General features: G+C 36.7%; 1 protein-coding gene across 7 annotated transcripts in view; it reads right to left on the bottom strand.

Moving 5' to 3' along the window:
- The window catches only part of HNF4G (hepatocyte nuclear factor 4 gamma), a 138590-nt gene that overhangs the window by 17243 nt on the left and 99473 nt on the right, over window positions 1-21874 (bottom strand). For 6 of the 7 annotated variants that reach the window (XM_070075241.2, XM_008255673.5, XM_008255676.5 and 3 more), the window contains 2 exons: window positions 6048-6219; window positions 3038-3132 (listed from right to left, as the gene is read on the bottom strand). In XM_070075241.2, the coding sequence (XP_069931342.1) occupies window positions 3038-3132; window positions 6048-6193 (241 nt within the window). In that variant the 5' untranslated portion in view covers window positions 6194-6219. Of the gene's footprint in view, window positions 1-3037; window positions 3133-6047; window positions 6220-9560; window positions 9766-21874 lie in introns of those variants that run through there. The other variant, XM_002710645.6, reaches the window with a different exon arrangement.

Below are 21874 nucleotides of genomic sequence, written 5' to 3'. Positions count from 1 at the left end.
AGACACATTAAACTAATAGATTTTTTTCTGCAGTTATTATTTTTAGTAAAGAAATACACCAATGCTTTTTTCTGAAATTTTATACTCTTACAAGGCATTCTTTTTTTTAAAAGATTTATTTACTTATTTGAAAGACAGAGTTACAGAAGCAGAGAGAGAGACAGAGACAGAGACAAACAGAGATAGAGACAGAGGTCTTCCATCCACTGGTTCACTCTCTAAATGGCTGGAATGGCCCAAGTTGGGCTGATCTGAAGCCAGAATCCTAGAGCTTCCTCCAGGTCTACCACATGGATGCAGCGGCCCAAAAACTTGGGCCATCTTCTACAGCTATCCCAGGCCACAGCAGAGGGCTGGATAGGAAGTGGAGCAGCGTGGACACAAATCAGCACCCACATGGGATGCCAGCACTGCTATACCTTAGTGCCAACCCCTGAAATCCAGCAATTCCCATGCCGAAATCTAGGGAGAGACCCAGAATTGCTGGCCATCAACTGCATTAAGACTTGTGTCTTTAAGATGAAGTGAATGGTCTTTAAGTTGGAGTGAATCATTAATATTTTATTTTAAAGTCATACTTATTGATAGCTTGCACTTTTGTTTTAACAGAAATTTTAGTGATTTACAACTTAAACTGATTCATTTGGAAACGCATCTATAGAAATTAAAAATCAACATGTTATCTTTGCTTTTATGAATTAATGTACATGATCAGACATTAGAAAGAGATTAAGACATTGTCAACATTGGTAATCCTCTTATTTTTATCAATGTAATTTAATGTTTATATGTTTAATCAATCTTGATACTGTTATTACTAAAAAGAAGAGAAATATATCAACTTTGAAACTCAAATGTTACTCTGTATTATCTTTAGAAAAATTATTGCATTATTTCTAAAGACATACTTATTTATTTGAAAGGCAGAGTAACAAAGTAAGAGGGAGAGAGAGATCTTTCATCCATTGGTTCATTCCCAAAGTGGCTGCAGTGGCCAGGGATGGGCCAGGCTGAAGCCAGGAGCAGGAACTTCTGGCTCTCGCACATGGGTACAGGGGCCCAAACACATGGGCCTTCCTCCATTACTTTCTCAGCCTCATTATCAGGAAGCTGGATTGGAAATGAAGCAGCTAGAACTGGATCTGGCACCCATGTAGGATGCCTGTACTGTAGGCAGCAGCGGAACCTGCTATGCCAAGACACCAGCCCCACATTATTTCATAAAAAATTATAACTTCACTAGTTCTGACATAATTTCATTTTATAATTATAAACTCATAAAGGAAATATATGCGCATGATTTACTTGCAATTTTAGGGTAAAAATGAAGTTCAAGTGAAGATGGATGAAAACAATTTAAAAGCATGTCATTAACTCTATAAGCTACCAAATGGATATTTTTATATTAGAAATGCCATTTTTGGAATGAAAAAGTATTTTTTGTAATTTTACAGACTTTTTTTGCCAGCCTTTTTGAGATTAACAACCTTAGCAAAACCATTGGAATGTTTGTATTTTTAGCATATTGAAGGACAAAGAAATAAACTAGCTATATTTCAGTTGGATTTGGTATATTTTTATACTTCTGTAGTATCATGATTTAAATTGAATTTTTAACTTTGTAAACTAGTTGTGCAAAACCACTAAATATGATATGTACAGGGATACAGCAAAACTAATAGGTATCAAATATTATAGCTGCTGGACCCTGCCAAAGATTTAGAATGTGTTCAACATGTTTATTTGTAAATTAACCATTTTTAGAATGTAGAAGAACATACTCAGAGTTTTTAATATTTCAAAATGGAATTAGCACACATTAAATTAGTGCACTTAGTTGAGCTGATTATATTCAATAGAATAACAACTCTCTAAGGGAATGTGATTTTTTCTATTATGCTCACTACTGAAACCTCAGTACCTAGCTCAGCATCTGGAAAGTAGCAGTGCTCAATAAACATTTGTTAATTGAATTAATGCTTGAAAAATAGAGCTAGTATTCATGAAACAAAGATATTAAATTGTTGTGAATATAAAATGTGTTTAAAAACACACGCATACTGGGGCCAGCACTGTGGCGCAATGGGTTAACACACTGGCCTGACGCGCCGGCATATCATATGGGCACCTGTTCAAGACCGGGCTGCTCCACATCCGATCCAGCTCCCTGCGATGGCCTGGGAAAGCAGTATAAGATGGCCCAGGTCCTTGGGCCCCTGCACCTGAATGGGAAACCTGGAAGAAGCTCCTGGCTCCTGGTTTCAGATCGGCGCAGCTCCGGATGTTGCGGCCAATTGGGGAGTGAACCAGCAGATGGAAGACCACTCTCATTCTCTGCCTCTGCTCTCTCCGTGTAGCTCTGACTTTCAAATAATAAATAAAATAAATCTTTAAAAAGAAACACATGCATAAAGTGTTAGTCCAATAGATTATATTATTAATCTTTTGACAGGACACTGGAATGGTGTTTAAGACTAATTATATAGCCAGGAATAGCACAAAGGTGGAGAGAATCGTGTCTCTATGGAGTGGTCACCCCACACACTAGCTGGACACTTTTGAGCTAAATTTTTTTTTTTGACAGGCAGAGTTAGACAGTGAGAGAGAGAGACAGAGGGAAAGGTCTTCCTTCTGTTGGTTCACCCCCCAAATGTCCGCTATGGCTTGCATGCTGTGCCGATCCGAAGCCAGGAGCCAGGTGAATCTCCTGGTCTCCCATGAGGGTGCAGGGCCCAAGCACTTGGGCCATCCTCCATTGCCTTCCGGGACCACAGCAGAGAGCTGGACTGGAAGAGGAGCAACCAGGACAGAATCCGGCGCCCCAGCAGGGACTAGAACCCGGGGTGCTGAGACCTCGGGTGAAGAATTAGCCAAGTGAGCTGCAACGCCGGCCTGAGCTAAATTCTTTAACACAAGGAGCCAAATATTCTCTCATTAATACACTGAGGAAAATCAGAACTCATGTAAAAAGATTATTATGTTTAATTAGTATGTGTGTATATCAATAATATTCTCATCATCATTATTACTATATTACCTTCTTTTTTCATTCCTGCTCTAAAACATTTTCTTAATCGACAATATCTACATTGATTCCTTTTGTCCTTATCAACAACGCATTGCCGACTGAACCTATAACATCAAACAAAGATATATTAGTTTGCAGAAAATTAGCATTTATCAAAAAGCAAATAAACAGACAAATGGTCTTTAAGTAATAGTCAAATATGGCTCAATAGGAAGAATGATCTGTATGTACATGGAAATATAAGCTTGACGTCTCAGGCAATCTTATAATGAGATTAAAAATGAATGAACTCTAATTTTTGGATAGTATACATGATCATTTCTACCATGAGTCATGAAAACAAAATTTAAATTCTAGGTGCTTACTGTAAATAGTTTCACAATGGCCTGGATTACAGATCAGAACTTCAGTCCATTGCTTTGTCTCTTTTTCAATATTTTTTTTATTAATTTTAAACATTTAAAATATATTTCAGAATTTGTTTAAGAGACAGAAAATAAAACAGATATCTAGGGCGAGAGCTCCCATCCACAGATTCACTCCCCATAGACTTCGAAGGCAGGTGAGCCAAAAGTAGAGCTGGGAACAGGGCAATGTGGGTGACAGGAGCCTAATTACTTGAGACCTCAGTGTAGCCAGGAAGCTGGAGCCATAAGCTAGAGGCAGGTATCAAACCCATGTAGGACATGGGTGTCCCAACTACCAGCCCAAGCACCAGATCAATTTTAAATGCACACACATCACAGCCAACTGAAGTTCACTTTAAATCTCAAATTATGTATCGAGGACATTGAGAACAGCACTGTGACAACAGTCCCTACACAATGATGTACTCCATACCCATTAGAAAGATTGTAATTGAAAACAAAACAGAAAATACAAATATTGATGAGAATGTGGAAAAACTGGAACTCTCACACAATGCTAGTTAGATTATTAAATAATGAAGCTATTTTGGAAAAATGTTTGGCAGTATCTTAAAAATCTAAGCCCAGCCATTCCATGCTAGACATAAAGTCAAGGGAAATAAAACATATGAAGGTTCTTCAAAATGTTCAGAGAAAATGTATGTTGTGAAAAAAGATATGTTTGAATTTCAAAATTCTTGAGCAAAAATAAACTTTTTTGAATTAGATTTTTTCCACAAACTTTTTCAAGTACCCTCATATTTCCATGCACACACACACAAAAGCCTATACACAAGCGTCCATAGCATCAGTCACAAATAGCCAAAAAGTGGAGACAATCCAACTGCCCATCAATGAAGAATATCAAAATGAGGTATGCCCACACAAAAGAATATTATTATTTGTCAATAAACAGGAATGAGGTACTGATACATGCTACAATGTGGATGAACCATGAGAACATTCATCTGTTCTAAATTAAAGGAGTTAGTCCTCAAAGGAGTCCTCAACGGCCACATAGTGCATGGCCAGCTAGAAGAGACAAATCTATAGAATCACAAAGTAGATTGGAAGTGTGGGAGAGAACTGGGGGAAAGGGTATGAGGAGTGACTGCTAAAGACTAGTTCAAAGGTTGATGAAAATGTTTCAAATTGATGTAATGATAGTTCACAATTTGTGAATACACTAAGAAAGCTGAATTGTATACTTAAACAAATATACTCTCCCAAGTCTACCATTCACTGTTGATAGAACTCAGAGATGTTAAACAAGGTTAATTTGCAATTGTACAGGAAGGAGTAGGACTTGCCAAAAAATATTGTTGTGTGACTGTACTTTACAGATTTCAGAGCAAATATTAATCATATAGTAAGCAATGACATTTCTTTAAAATTATAACATAAAATGATCCCTTTGTATTAGTATGTCCCTGATCATTTGTAATTTATCATTAATAATGAAAATAAAAGAATATATTTTGTGAGCCATAGAAGAATATAGTTCCTCTGAAAAATATGAAGGGCCACTTAAAATTGAGTAAGAAGTAAAACTTACTGCAAATGAACTGAGCAACAACAGAGATGTGTTTTCTGGGTGAAGAAAAAGCATTGTTTGTTTAGAAATGCATGGCTAAGGAGACCAGAAAATACTAAGTAGATATTTGAAGATATCTGAAAGTTATATATTGTTTATTACACTAGAAAAAAAGAAATAGCACCATGCTGTAAGTTAACTTCTTCCCAAATGTCCAACTTGCTCTTAAAACAACTTAACAATTATATACATCCCTTTCAAAGATAAAATTTTCTGTTAAAATACATAATTTTTGTTAATAGTTCATATTCATTCTAGATGTATTCTGCATCCAAGAACTGATCAAATTGCAATATCTAAATCTAAAGTGTTATGATGTTGACTTGATATCATTAACAATAAAAACAGCCTACTAGAAATGTGTGGCACATATAGTTAAATGAGCTTTAAATAAAACATTTACATTTAAGGGCAAGAAAATGTTACATTAAAAATACATTTCAAACTGCAGGAGTCAAAAATTCACTTTTACTTGTTGACATCTTCAAGCTACCAAAATCACCTGCAGTTTTATAATTTTGTTTTACAAGATCCAGGATGTAATTACACTGAAAGGAAAGCCAATATACATAAAAATACACACACTGAGAAACCATTTAAATAAAGATTTTGAAATGTTTAGTGGTGTATGAACATGTGGTAAAACAATAAACACAAGGAAAAGATCGCCACCAAATTTCAGATAATAGTTACTTCTGGGAGAGAGAGGACAAAGAGAAAGTGACAGGGGAGGTGTCTAGTAGAAGCATCAGCTGTACTGACCTAACCGGGTAGTACACACATGAAATTTTTTACACGTACATATGCCTTTCATAAGTCTTAATGTTTCATAAAAGTGAACTACCTGTGTGAATGCATTGCGCATATATACCCGTGCATTTTTACCTTTATTGTGGCTTAGAGGTTTTGTTTATGAGTTATAGATATATGAAAGCTCTGAATTTTCTGCTGTTACCTCCTGCATGCCATTTTCCAACACATCTAAAGATTACTTTCCTAAAAGGCGCATTTCAGGTACCTGCAGGAATACACGTGACTCTTGCGTATGCTGCGTCTGAAGAAGCCCTTGCACCCATCACAGCTCGATGCCCCGTAATGTTTTCCTGTTGCTCTGTCTCCACATATAGCACATAAACAGTTGACGCCATTGTCTGTGGTATTCATACTTGTTGTCTCTGGGGCAGAACTATCTGTTGCAAAAAAAAAAAAAAAACAACAACAAAAAAAAACAAAGGAGTTTAGAGTGAGTACTGAGTATTTCTTTCATTTTTTTAAAAAAAGTATTTATTTATTTATTTAAAAGGTAGCATTACACAGAGAGGGAGGGAGAGAGGGAGAAAGAGAGAGAGAGCGAACGAGCGAGCACACTTCCATCTGCTGGTTCATTCCCCAGCTGGCCACAAGGGCCTGGACTGGGAGCCAGGAGCTTCTTTCAGGTCTCCCACATGGGTGGAAGGGGCCCAGTGAATTAGACCTTCTTCCACTGCTTTCCCAGGCACATTAGTGGAGAGCTGGCTGGATAGGAGGAGCAGCTGGGACTTGAACCAGCGCTCATATGGCATGTTGGTGTCACAGGTGGCTGTTTTACCTGCTTTTACACCACAACGCAGGCCCCCAAGTGCTTCTTGATTAAATTGTCCTTTCGATTACCCACAGGCTCACAAGAATCCATTCTTTGGCTTCTTGGAGTCCTTTCCTTTTTCATCACTAGTCGTCCATTCCAAACACCTGAATCCCATTTCTGTTCATTACATTTCAGGATACCATAAGGCTCAGTCCCCAGCTAAACTCTTTCCCAAAGAAAGCTCATCCAGTCTTATGACATTAAACATCGTCTGTAGAATGAAAAGTCCTCAAATTGTATATTTTGTTCTAGTCTATCTTCCAGATGTCAGTCTGAAATGCCTAAGTATCTATTTTGAAGCACATGTAAGACTCATAAATTAATGTATCAAAAACAGAACTGTGATTTTTTTTTAACCTATAACTTGTCTTCTTTTCAGACATTCCTATGTCAGTCCATGGCTTCATGCTGCACTATAGTCAGTAACCTGGGACTCTTTCTCAAATTATCTCCTTACCTTTATATATAATCCATTAATTAAGTACATATTTAACATACAAATGTAATCTATCACTTTTTACCCTTTCACTATGGCCAACCTTATTCAATCAAACACCATCTTACCTTGGCTTATTGCAACAGTTTCCTATCTAATTTCTCTACTTGCACCCTTGCTCTTCCAGTGTTTGTTTATTATATCAATGCCACCAAAGTGATCTGGGTATAACAGATTTATATCCTATCACCATTCTGTGTCCAAGCCAGCCATAACTTGTCACTAGATACAGAATAAAGCCTTAGCACTTTACCATGGCCCATAAAGTCCTGTGGGATGAAGTCCCTGCCTGCCCCACCCCCTGCTCACAGATCTGTTACCACTTTTCATCCTGTTCACCACTCTCTAGAAATATTGCCTTTTTCTTTTCTTCTTTGAAGCCTCTTTACAGCTTGAACCTTTTGCACTTCTTGCCTCAACTGCCTGGAAGGAAAGTTATTTTCCTAGATTTCCTTGAGTTAGTGTCAGATTTCTGCTCAAACCACATTTTGTGGGAAATCTTCTCTTAAAACACTTCTAAAAGAGTCACCGCTAATCTGCCCTTAAAGTACTACCTAGAACCTTACTTATTTTTTAATAGCAACTTCATTGCCCAAAATATATTATGTATTGGTTACTCATTTTTTACTCATCTTTACACATAGAATATTAATATTATGATATCAATGTATGTCTTATTCATTCCTTTGTTTTCCAACTTTTAGAGCTGTACTCAGCATAAATAGGCATCAAATACATGTTTCCAAGGAAGAGGCATTTAAAATACACTCAGATATTTTTACTAAGTAAACATTTCTTAATTGAGTTGATGTTGACATCTTAAAAATCCATATATACTCAAAATATATTGACTAAATATATGAAAATTTTAATTTATCAATTGTATAATATGAATTATTATATTTGTAATATAAAAAAGAATAAAAACACAGATTGTCATGTCCCAATTACATTCAGTGACATTACATATATTCTACTTCCTAATACCTCTGAGTAATCAAATATTGTCATACATAATTTCATAAACTTGGAACAAACTTTAATGAGAATACACTTAGAGTTAACTGGGTGACATTAGAGAATTTAAATGTTAAGAATTTTTTGGATAATATCAACAAAATAGATATTAGCAATATGGAAGTTAGAAGTGTTCGGAATTGGTTGAATTCTGGTAAATATAGGAACATATGAAAAGGTCGGCTTTAATGCTATACTTACATGTAATTATCAACATTATTCTATGCAAACAAATTAGATAGCACTTTGGAAATGGCCAAACAACTTAGCTATTATAATGTATTTGGTAAATATTTAAGGAAAATCTGTCCCAACGATTTAGCCGTTAACTTCTAGAGCCTTTGTTTTTGTTAAGTAATGATTCTATTGTGGCAAATATTCTGTTAAATATATCTAAATGATTTTTTCACACACACAGTAACATTCTTTACACAATCGATTCATTTTAATTCTATCTGTGCTAAAATTTCAGATTTCATTTTTGACAATTTTTAAAAACATCCCCCACCAATAAATTATTGCTTATTGGAACTATAACTAGAATACCAGTTACACAAATTGTTCGGCATGGTAGAATATAAGATATCCTAAGACTAAGATGTATTCTCAGTCTTGAACTAAACACATACACACATTCACAGAGAAACTTTCCAAAGTACACATAATTACTAGATGTTAGGAGTTCTAACAATTATAACTTATCTTGGACAAGACTTTTACTTGGAATTCTTTAAGTCTGTAGTGAAATGTATTACATAAAGACACGAACCCTAAACAAGTCATGTCTTATTTAAAGTTAAACTGTTACAGTAGATAAATACCAAAAGCTCTGTGCAGCTAAACATTAGCTTGTCAAGTGAGGTTATAATATAAACCTTTACTTCCTTTCATATTGGTGTTCAATGCAAAAACTTGATAGTAATTTTAAATGCAATTTCTCATCAGCAGTAACTGAGAACTGAAATAATGGAAGGAAGAGGCAATCAGTAAAACTTCCCAGTGTTTTAAGGAAATTTTGTTCTATAAGTCATTTTAAATATTGTATAGAAAATATATTTTCACAGCCAATCTGCCAATATTACTTATTACTATGATTTACAGCAAATAAAATAACTGCTGAAACTACTCTTTTCACCTTTCTAACTGGCTCATGACAGAATTCTGAGGTTACTTTATTACATAAAACCAGACTTTTTCTACCTCTAATATAAAAAAGCCATAGTATTATTAATTTCAGTTTTATTATGAAGTAAAAAGCTCAGATTTGTGGCCTTAAAAAAGCAAACCTTAATACTCTAGCAATAAAATGTAGAGCCACCACCTCAGGAAACTCAACTTTACATCTCCCATTATGCTTACCTTTTCTTTATGCTTATAAGCAAATGAGAACTCACCATTTGAATTGTATAGAATCTGCATAGTTTCAAACTCCAAAGTTGTGTAAGTTGGGTCCAAAACTTCACTGTAATTTGCCATGTCCATGTCCAGTATTGGTTCCGATACCCTCATCATTGATTTAGAAACACACATACAAGTGGCACCACAAGCCCAGAGTGTGTGATGACTGTTTTTGCTTTCAATCTGTGAGTGATAATTCCAAGTTAACTGTAACTGAGTGACTTAAGTGCTGCAGTGGGAGGGGCTGTAAAACTGTAACCTCCTTCAGCAAACCATATTCTGCTTATTTCTTCTTCTTTTATGGCATACGAAAGCAATTCCTTGTGATAATCTTGGAAGGCTTCATGGAATCACCTTATCTGAAGTGCTTAGTAGACTAATACGATTTCCTAAATAGATTTCCAGTAGACAATAAATGATATCTCTAAGACAAGGATTAAAACTAGAAATGAGGATCTCTCAGGGTATAAACTGTAATTATAATGTGAGGCATCCTAGTTAAGGGCTCAAAACCACACATGCCATATCTTCTGGAAGATGGAACTTGGTGTCTTGTCATAAATTTGATAATTTGAGACTATAAGTTAACACCTAACAGGCTGGGTAAGCACTGCACAGTTTCAAGTTTTCTTCGAATACATTGACACAAAAGAAGTTTGGAATTTGGAATTTGGAATTTAGAATTGACAAAAACTTATAAGAGTCCAGAAGCATCTTGAGTATAACTCTTTCTTATTATCAACCTTTTCTTATTATCTTTAGCTATCAGTTGATGTGTTTGTGTCCCATCTGTGTCAAGTTAATTTTCCCAAGACAGAACCAGTATAGTGGCTAGTATATTTTAGATACAAGTTTATTATTGTTAAACAAATAAGGTTTTATTCCTTTTGACTTCTGATGCTTATTCCATGATAAGCACTAAACTTAAGTATATTTACCCTTAAAATGTGTGGCCATACATGTTCCCATCAGCTACCTTTATTTATATAGCACAGTATGTCTTTTTGTGTGCATATGTGAAAATGGGGCATTTCAGAGTTTGGGTAATATCGAGATGACAGTATTTGATGGGTATATTTTACTACTGACAATGTGTTTATTCATTTTATCTTCCAAGAAAGAATTACAGCCCCATTCACAGCAAAATAGTATTTCTTAATCAGTTCAATTTCTTTTTTAAAAAAGAGTTATATATTTATTTGAAAGACAGAGTTACACAGAGAGAGGTAGAGACAGAGAGAGTGGTCTTCCATCCGCTGGTCCACTCCCCAGATGGCCGCAATGGCTGGAGCTGCGCTGATCAGAAGCCAGGAGCTTCTTCCAGGTTTCACAAATGGGTGCAGGGGCCCAGAAACCTGGGCCATCTTCTACTGCTATCCTAGCCCACAGCAGAGAGCTGGATTGGAAGAGGGGCAGCGGGCTTCAGGCCAGGACATTAACCCATTGCGCCACAGTGCCGGCCCCCAGTTCAACTTCTTAATACCATAAACCTGTGAATGGTCTGTCTTAGAAATTGCTGACTTCATCATCTGGAAAAGCTAGCCTCTTCTGTGCAAAACCATGTGTAAAGAAAATAGCAGTTGGGGCTGGTGCTGTGGCGCAGTAGGTTAATCCTCCACCTACAGTGCCAGCATCCCATATGGACACCAGTTCAAGTCCCGGCTGCTCCACTTCCAATCCAGCTCTCTGCTATGGCCTGGGAAAGCAGTAGAAGAAGGTCCAAGTGCTTGGGCCCCTGCACCCTCATGGGAGACCTGAAGGAGGCTCCTAGCTCCTGGCTTCGGATCAACTCAGCTCCAGCCACTGAGGCCATTTGGGGAGTGAACCAACGGATGGAAGACCTTTCTCTCTGTCTCTCCCTCTCACTGTCTGTAACTCCATATCTCAAATAAATAAAATAAAATCTTCACAAAAAAGCAAAAAATAAAAAATAGCAGCAAGTCATTTAACAATATGATTCATTAAATCAAACACTGATCATTGGAATGCATTCTGTATGTCCTTAATTGTGAGGTTAATATTTTGAGATAATTTTAGGAACTGGTTTTCTTTAATGAAGGCTACCCATCTTACTCAGTTTTGGGGCAGTAGACAGTACAAATCCTGTGGCTTTCATTTGCAAGAAGTGGTTCTCATTTATCATAAAGCAATGAAGGGGTGAATTGTGCTGAGCCCCTGTTCTTTATCTGTGTGGCAACTAATCAATACTTAGGGATGTCACTAACTGGAGTGACCCAACAGAAAGAAAATAAGAAAAAGATACGGAACCTCTCACTTACAGGACTGCACAACACCAAAAGAAATCTGGACTCAGCTCAGGAGAACCATGTTGTCACAGTTTGTCATTCGCCCCTGTCTGTTCCCATGGCAGTTCAGGGCATGTGACTCTAAGTTAGAAGGGGCTATGCATAAATCTCAGCACAGTTCTCCAAGTGGCCATGAATGTTTAATCTGAGCTGAATCCTCAAGATGGGACTTACTGTGAAAATTCTTTTTTCATTTTATAAAGTAAGAACTTGAGGATTTCCAGAGGATAGAACAGAGCTGAAGAGCAGGTCTGTCTCTATTAGTGGACAGTTTTGTCCTCTTAATGATTTTCAGATGTGAAAACAGTGATAGAACTGTCAGCCTCAATCTGGCAAAGGGGGATTTCCTGTAACTTTTATTCTGAGAGAGAGTACAAACTGCAGTAGATGTGCTCTTCTCTTAAATTCTAGGACTTGTAATTTATTGACCTGATTAAGCAAATGAAATTAAAACAGAATCATGAAAATGATATATCTATATTTATAGTGTTTTGACTTAAATGGATATAAATGCTACTATTTTGTTTTGAGAATAAACAGAATTGAGTACAAATCCACTGATTAGGATTCTGTACTAATTGTTTCCTTCCTTCCTTCCTTCCTTCCTTCCTTCCTTCCTTCCTCTTTTTCTCTCTTTCCTTCCTTCCTCCCTCCCTCCCTCCCTTCCTTCCTTCTTCCTCTTCCTCTCTCTCTCTTTCTTTCTTCTTTTTCTTTTTCTTGCATAACATTCACGCACTGCCTTTGATTTCCAGTCTTTATTTTAACAGAGGAAATAGCTATCTATAAAACAAGCTGAATGCAGAAGGCTTCTATAATTTTATAGTTCTAAAGATTTTGTGTATTTCAATTGCTTTGCTTTTACCTATATCCAAATTATATCCCTTTTAAAAATGTATTCATTTACTTATCCATTTATTTTTTATTTCTTTGAAAGGCAGACAGACAGTGAGAGCTACAGACAGTCAGACAAACAGAGATCTCTCATTCCATCCACTTGTTTATTTCCCCAAATGTCTGTAATAGCCGGAAGACCTGGCTGGGCTAAAGCCAGGAGCCAGGAACTCAGGCTTTGAGTCTCTCATGTGGTTGGCAGAGACACAACTACTTGATTCATCACCTGCGGCCTCAAAGGGTGCCAACCAGCAGAAAACTGGAGTCGGAAGCAGACCCAGGACTTGAACCCCTGCACTCTCATATGGGATATCAGAGTCCCTACTGGCATCTTCACTGCTATGCCAAATGCCTGCCCCTCCCTTGATTTTATATGTGGGAAAATAAAACTCGTTTAACTCTCATTTCCATTAGATTGTGCAACAGTTAAATTATGAAATAAAATAATAAGAATAAATGATAGTAACATGCCAGGTAACAGGTACAAGTGACTCCAGGTAGGTATATAAAATTGATGAGATATGCCTACTCTGGAAACTAATTGGTATTGCCCACAAAGGAAATTGAGAACCTAAGTTAATCCCAGGAGCTGGCTAAATGGAGACTGGTTATGTTTCTCCGGTATTGATTTTTAACTTAAGATAACTTATATTTATAAATATTTATATTCTTCTTTAGGACCAATCTTTTATGCCTACTTTGAAAACCAGTCAGGGCATATTAATAAATTTATTTTTATTTTATCTAAAATGCAGAGAAAGAGATCTCCCATGAACTGGTTCATTTCTAAATGTCTACAGTGGCTGGGGCTGGGCAAGACCAAAGTCAGAAGCTGAGCACAAAATCTGGGGCTCCCTCATGGTTGGCAGAGACCTAACTACTTGAGGCAGGGTCTGCTCAGTTCTGTGTGCGTCAGCATGACACTGAAATCTGGAGCAGAGTTGAACTCCAAACAGAGCTCTGATATGGGCTACGGACGTCTCCGGCAGCAGCTTCACCTCAGGATACTTTTAATTTGTTTAAAGAGGAGGAGGAGATGATGGAGGACAAGGAAGAAAAGAAAGAGAAAAAGAGAAAGTTACAGAGAAACAATTTTATAGATTTTTAGCTGTGTATCTTAAGCAAAGCAAGTAACACATTCTAGTATCCCTTGTGTTTTTCATGGAATAGTGATTGAAGTTTCGTGATTCTGAAAATGTCCATGATTCACCAGCAGCAAAAATAAAATAAAAAGTTGTAACAAGTACTTCCAATGGGTAAATTCATTAAGAATGTATTATATTAAAAGAGATAGAAAAATGACATGAATTTTATGCTTATGTGATAATAATAAGAATTATCTTTAAATGAATGGGACTTATGCTACTAAACCCTTCCTTTAAAATAAATATATGAGTAATTTTAAGTTTACTTCTATAAGTTTAATTGGGTAAAATATCATAGATACTTGAAAATATAGGGAGTGGATAAGGGGAGGGTTGCGGGTTGGAGGGACGTTATGGGGGGGAAGTCATTGTAATCAATATTCTGTACTTTGGAAATTTATATTCATTAAATAAAAGTTAAAAAAATTATAGGTGATTTCAAAAAAAAAGAAAATATATGAAACAGTAATTTATGAATAGCATTCATTTCCTACAGTAGAAATATATAAATGTAATATATCCAAAAGTACAAACATATATGATAAAGTATCATCTGAAGAGCTCTTGTAGCACAGGGCATTTTGAAGTACCTGTTCCCTAAGGTGAGTAATATAGTACTGTTATTTTCATGATCTCATGTTTTGTGCATGTACTGTTTTAGCCCTACTGAGATCAAATACTCCAGTGAGAATGACAACAGTATTTGCTAATAAAAGGTCAACTTTGAATAGCACAACAAATTATCTTGAAAAGTTTTTCTCTCAGAGCAATGGTTTTATAAACAGGTATGTGAAATATGATATTTAAATTTCTTTAGAGTAACACGAGCTGAAAATAGCATAGCATTTAAAAAAGACAACTCAATTCACAATTGACTGCTCAAGATAATAGCAGAAACATTTCTATCTTATCTGTGAAACTATTAAGACTGTTAAATCGTTCTATATATTTGATTTAATCATTCCTTAAGAGCGTGATTTAGAATAGAAAACAGGCTAATAAAAATCAAGGTTGTTTTCATAAAAGAATTTTCATGGAAATAATCCAGAATGCTGGTATCAATACAAATACATTTAATAGTCAACAAAATTTGCTCTGAACTTATTCATTTGGCATTATTTTTCATTACATAAAGTGCTACATAAGAATCCCAAAAGCACATTTGTAGTGTTTGCTGTTTCCATATCCCACTTTTCAAGTATGAAGATTATACAAATATGATCACTACAAGCCAGGTGAACACGAACAATCCAAATCAGCTCAGCATATTTTTCACTGTAAGCATTAGTGGAGAACTCTACCTGACAAAGTGGCTTATTAATTCATAGCAAGTCACCTTTCATTTTTTTCAAAAAAACCCCAAAACATTGTTTTTCCTCACTGCCTCTGTCCTACCTTAACTATCATTCATCTTTTGAAACAAAAATCTTGTCTTCTTCCTAGTTTTGAGCAACAAAAACAAGAAAATTAAAACAAAAATTAGGCATTTTGAGCTTCAAAGCAAGTCACTATCACCAACAAGGCTTATAGTTGCTTGTAAGGATGCCGTCTATTTTCAAAGACTTCCATAAATCTTCTCAAAAGACTCAGATTATACATAATTTACAGATAAGCAAAAATAATTTTATTTTTACCTTGTTTTTTGATCTAGCAGAGCTATATACAATGATCACAGAATCAAATTAATTCATTAGGATACTTAAACCACAGTCATTCCCATTATTTAAAAAATGTAATTTTGTTATTATTCTTGAAACATAGTTCTTAAAATTGCTCAAAATTTATAAATGCAAATTGAACTTTCAAAGCTTTTCTTATATAATTTTATAATTCCCCTTAAAGAATTACATTAGAGCACATTTCCCAATTTATATTGTTTTTATTGTGTATAAGCCTTATTTCAAAGAATCAATTTTAAGTCTTGATTTTAGTGTTATATCGGATCCACATCTTTTTTCTGATCAATGTAACCAACTCATATCAGTACTAGAGAATGTCATTTGACTGTAAAACCTAAATATATTAGAGAAACATGAGCACCTTATGAAATAACTGAATTACTTTGGAAATGTGCTACTATTCTTTGTAATATTTATGGTTACCTAATCTATTAATATTTAATTTGTTCATTAAGCATTCAGATTATTTTAAATCAGTTATGCAAGTAAATGCAAAGTCCAAAACTAAAGAAGAGTGAAAACTATATTATAATTAAATCAGTTACTGTTATAATGGACAAAATAAAGCTTGTACAGCTGAGAAGTACAGTTTAGAGGTGATATAGGAAATCTGCATATATTAAATCTACCTTCAAGGTCAGTTCCCTTATGATTCAAAACATACTCTCCTTTTCGGAAGATAAGCAGCTGATTAGTACTAAATTATTAACTGGAATATAGATTATACTGGTAAGGGGAAAAAAGTTCAGAACATCTTGGGATTTGACAGTCACTATTTCTGCATCTTATTTTTACAGTAAGTATAATCATTGTTGCCACTGCAAACTCAACAAAACTCGTCAGAATATTGAAGATTATGGTGGTATTCCGATACCAAAGTTGCTGCATTATACAAAATGAAGGGAAGGAAGTTATCAGTTTAGGTCAGTACATTCAAATACGTTCTAAAGAGGTACAATGTTTAAGAAAAATAGCAACAGTTTATTTACACTTCAACGTTTTAAAAAATATACTGTAATGACCATAAACATTAGCTTCAGGATGCCAGACACATGAGTAGATAAATAACGATTACAATTCTTCCATTTAAAATACAATAATAAATTATGTGTAGAGTCATGTGTTGGGAATCAGTTCAGCATTGCTTCTTATACTTTTTTCAGACACCAAGGGAGAACAAAGTTTTAATGTGATATTTAACTTGGATAAAACTTAACTATTACATTTCCATTTAACAATGGTTTAAACCACTACTTGGGATGCCTACAACCCATGTCAGAGTGCCTGGGATTGAAGTCCAGGTCCCCTGTTTTCTATCCAGCTTCCTGCTAATGCACTGGGAGGCAGCAGATTATGACTCAAGTATTTGGATTACTGACATTCATGTGGGAGGCACGGATGGAGTTCCTGTCTCCTGGTTTCTTCAGCCTGGCCCAGCCTTGGCTGTCATGGGCATTTGGTGAGAGAACCAGCAGTTGGAACCTCTCTGTCTTCTCTTTCTCTCTCCATCTCTGTCACCCTGCCTTTTAAAGAAATAAAGGTCTTTTAAAAACACATTTTCAAAACTGCTATGATAAAGTATTTATTTTGGAGTAAAAATGCAGGAATTAAGTGATATTAATAGGAAACATACAAATCTACTATGGATTAAACATCTTAGGTGGGGGTCGGTGCTGTGGCTCAGCGGGTTAACGCCCTGGCCTGAAGGGCCAGCATCCCATATGAGCGCCGGTTCTAGTCCTGGCTGCTCCACTTCCAATCTAGCTCTCCGCTATGGCCTGGGAAAGCAGTGAAAGATGGCCCAAGTCCTTGGGCCCCTGCACCTGCATAGGAGACCAGGAATAAGCTCCTGGCTCCTGGCTTCGGATCGGTGCGGTTCTGGTCATTGCGGCCAATTGGGAAGCGAACCAGCAGATGGAAGACCTTTCTCTCTCTGCCTCTCCTCTCTCTGTGTAACTGTGACTTTCGAATAAATAAATATTTAAAGAAAAATAAACGTCTCGGGTAAGGTGGTACCTTTTGTAACACAGCCACCATCCGTAATTGTTTATTGTCTAATTTACATTAAAAGTCAGTGATTCACAGGTTCTACTGCCCATTAGTATAATCTGGGGAATCTTGAAGACTTCACAGTATCAAAGTTGTGTCAGATACCACTTAGGTCAGAATATCTGGAGGTGGAGAGTATTCAGTATTTTTTTAAACAATTTTTTTACAGATTTATTTATTTGAAAGAGTTACACAGAGAGAGGAAGAGAAAGAGAGAAAGATCCTCTCTCTGCTGGTTCAATCCCCATATAGTCACAACAGCCAGGCTGAAATTAAGAGCCAGGAGTTTCCTCCAGGTCTCTCACGTGGGTAGCAGGGACCCCAGCATTTGGGCCATCCTCTGTTACTCTTCCCAGGCCATTAGCAGGGAGCTGGATTGGAAGAGGAGCAATCAGGACTCAAACCAGTGTCCATATGGGATAGAGTCACAGGTGATGGCTTAACCCACTACACCACAATGCCAGCCACCTTTAAAAATCTTTACATGAGGGCCGGCGCCGCGGCTCACTAGGCTAATCCTCCGCCTAGCGGCGCCGGCACACCGGGTTCTAGTCCCGGTTGGGGCGCCGGATTCTGTCCTGGTTGCCCCTCTTCCAGGCCAGCTCTATGCTGTGGCCAGGGAGTGCAGTGGAGGATGGCCCAGGTGCTTGGGCCCTGCACCCCATGGGAGACCAGGAAAAGCACCTGGCTCTTGGCTCCTGCCATCGGATCAGCGCGGTGCGCCGGCCGCAGCGCGCCGGCCGCGGCGGCCATTGGAGGGTGAACCAATGGCAAAGGAAGACCTTTCTCTCTGTCTCTCTCTCTCTCTCACTGTCCACTCTGCCTGTCAAAAAAAAAAAAAAATCTTTACATGATACCATATACAGTAAAGTCTGAGAACACCTACTTTGAAATGTGACTTCCATGAAGGCAAAGACATTCTACTAGGACATTTCAAAATGTTTGCACAAAAAATGCAATTAAAGGATAAATTTATTGTGCTGCAAAAAAATTTTATAGCAGTCTATTTTTACAAACTTTTTGAAGAGGGTGTGCTTTCTATTCATTGTCATGTCTCTAGTGCCTAGAACATTATCTGTCACATGGTACATACTCTGTGGATAAACTAAGGTTGATTCATTTGTTTGGAAGGGTGACAGAGAGTGTGGGAGATACAAGATTTTCCATTTTCAGGCTTACTCTGTTATCTACTTGCCCACAATAGCTAGAGCTGAGCCAAACTGAATCAAGGAATCTAGTTCAAGTTCACTACTTTTCTTTTCACATGGTATTTCTACATAAACAGAGAAAATCTCTGCTTTTATCAAACTTAGCAACAAATATTCATCCTAATAATGATGATCGTCATGATGACAATGATTTATATCTGTATGAAGAGAGACCTGAACCTACCTTCCTTCCTTCCTCTTTCTTTCTCTTTCTTCCTCCCTCCCTTCCTTCCTTACTCTTGCTTCCTTCTCCTTCCTTCCTTCCTTCTTCCTTCCTTCCTTCCTTCCTTCCTTCCTTCCTTCCTTCCTTCCTTCCTTCCTTCTTCCTTCCTTCCTTTCTCTCTCTCTCTCTCCCTCCCTTCCTCCCTCCCTCCCTCCCTCTCTCTCTCTCTTTTTCTTTCTAGATTTATTTGGGGCCACAGCTGTGGCATACCCTGTATAGCTACCACCTGTGGCACTAGTATTCCTTATGGGTGCTGGTCCAAGTCACAGCTGTTCCACTTCCAATTCAGATTTACAAAATCAATTTAAAGATTTATTTATTAGTTTGAAAGAAAGGCAGAATTACAGAGAGAGAGAGAAAGAGAGACAGAGAAGTAGAAACAGAGAGAGAGTGGTCTTCCATCCTCTGGTTCACTCCCCAGATGGTTGCAATGACCGGAACTGAGCCAATCTGAAGCCAGGATCCAGGAGCTTCTTCCGGATCTCTCATGTGGGTGCAGGGGCCCAAACACTTGAGCTATCCTCCATTGCTCTTCCAGGCACATTAGCAGGGAACTGGTTGGGAAGCAGAACAGCCAGCATGTGAACTGGTGCCGATATGGGATGCTGACATCGCAGGAAATGTCTTTACCCGCTACGCCACAACACCAGCCTGGATCATTGTCTTTTACAGTATGCGTGAAGCTGCATTGAGAAATACTCATATAACTAATGGACAGTATAGTAGAATTCTGAAACAGTGAACATACTGGCTTACAGGTAAACAGAAAGGTATAAGCAGTCCTACTGTTTAGTTCCTGAATGCCTGTCTTAATTTGCACTGCTACTCATTCTTAGGTGTTTTAGTGGAAAGATGAAGATGATGTATGTGTATATAGCATTGCTAGCCAGGACTGATTTAAACCAGAGGTAAAACCCATTCTGATTTTTCATGCAGTCTTTTGCATGCAATTACATATCCATATCATGACACTGATGCTAAGACTTTCCAGAATATGACAGAAATTCTTCTCATTGCCTCATTAATTTCCAATCTAAGAATAAACGTTAGAGGTAATATTTGGGCAGCCTGATTCAGTGTGGTATAAAAACCAAACTCTGGAATGAATAGAAGGTGCCCACAAAAATACTATAGAGAAGGCTTACCAAAATTCAACATTAAATGTGCTTCTAAATAGCAGCCAGCACCATTTCCCTTAACCTAGGAATATTACAAGAGTATGCAACCTCAAGGGGCCCATGTTGTAGCATAGCAGGTTAAGCTGTTGTCATTGACTCCAACATTCCATATGAGCAGCGGTACTAGCTGCTCCACTTCCAATCCTGCTCCCAGCTAATTGCCCTGGTTCCTGGCTTTGGCCAGCCTCATCCCTGGCCCTTGCAGCCATCCGTGGAGTGAACCAGTGAATGAAAGATCTCTCTGCCTCTCACTCTTTCGTAACTCTGACTTTCAAATAAAAAAAAAATCTTTAAAAACAAAAAAGAAGTATGCAATCTAACCAACACTAATCAACATTATCGTTTAGATTCCAGCATACTACTGTACGAGTAAATGAAATAATTAGTATAAAACTTAGATCTGAAAATGATCTTTGGAATATAATCAGCTAGAAATGAAGACACTAGCATTCAATTTCATTATATGTAAAAATTAGCAATATATAAATAAAATTCCCTCAAAATGACAATTGCAATTAACAAATCAGCTCTAGATTGGATTTTATTTACTATTGATGGGTTACAGAAGTTTTAGATGATATGACTCCAAAGTCATTTGCAAATGGTCAAAAAATATGTTAAGAAATATGATAATCTATCTGTACGTAAACATAATACAAAGCCACTATAATAAAAAGTGTTGTTACTACAATCAATAAATAAATCCAAAAGTATCTGGTATATTAAGGAAGTTAATATATTATAAAGGTGGTTACTTCAATTAGGTGTGAAAGAAAAGGACATTTTATCCAAATAATTATTTGGATATTTTTAATCTCCTGGATAAAGGTAAACTGGCTTCATTTACCACACTACATGTAAAACTAAATTCCACATATATTTAGATTTAAAAAATAAAACATAACAATACAAAATTGAATAGAAAATCTGTACCTTTCTTAACAGATAGATCATATCTTGAATAAGGTGTCAAATACTTTAATCTCAATATTCCATAATGTAATTCTATAAATACAAAATACATGTATTGAAATGCAAAACCTGTTGACATGACATCTGGAATTCCAGAATTTTCCATACATCTTACAAGTGCATCTTTTGTTTTATATCAATCTTCTATAGAAGTTGGTACACCTTTTCTATCTGTGCAATATATTTTTCAGCAAAGGAGGATAATTTTCATCTTTTTTTGTGATTTTCCTCTCTTTATTCTTTTTCTTCTAAGATCTTCCATTATTCACGTTAGCTTTCCGTGGAGCTTTGATATCAAATGGTCTTTGTGAGAATGAGATAATTAGGGTCTGAAAAGTACATTGAGCAGTACCTGATACATGGTAGACTTCAAAATACTTAAGCTCATAGTAGCCATCTTCCAAGTCATATATTTTCCTTTATGATTTCCATCTCTTTACAGTTTGGCTCTTGATCAGCTATTTATTCTAGTGCACTTTATGGACTATTAATTAGTATCTCTGTGGGGATTATACACTCACTGAATTCTTGCTCTAAAATTTTTTAAGGACTTATTTATTTATTTGAAAGACAGAGAGAGAGAGAGAGAGAGAATCTTCATCTGCTTGTTCACTTCCTAAATTCCCTCAACAACCAACAGCCAGGGCTGGGCCAGGCCA

Source organism: Oryctolagus cuniculus, chromosome 6, assembly GCF_051225735.1.
Source record: "Oryctolagus cuniculus isolate XC-2025 breed Fujian yellow rabbit chromosome 6, ASM5122573v1, whole genome shotgun sequence".
NCBI lineage: Eukaryota > Metazoa > Chordata > Mammalia > Lagomorpha > Leporidae > Oryctolagus > Oryctolagus cuniculus.
This window is presented reverse-complemented; position numbering and strand designations above follow the sequence as displayed.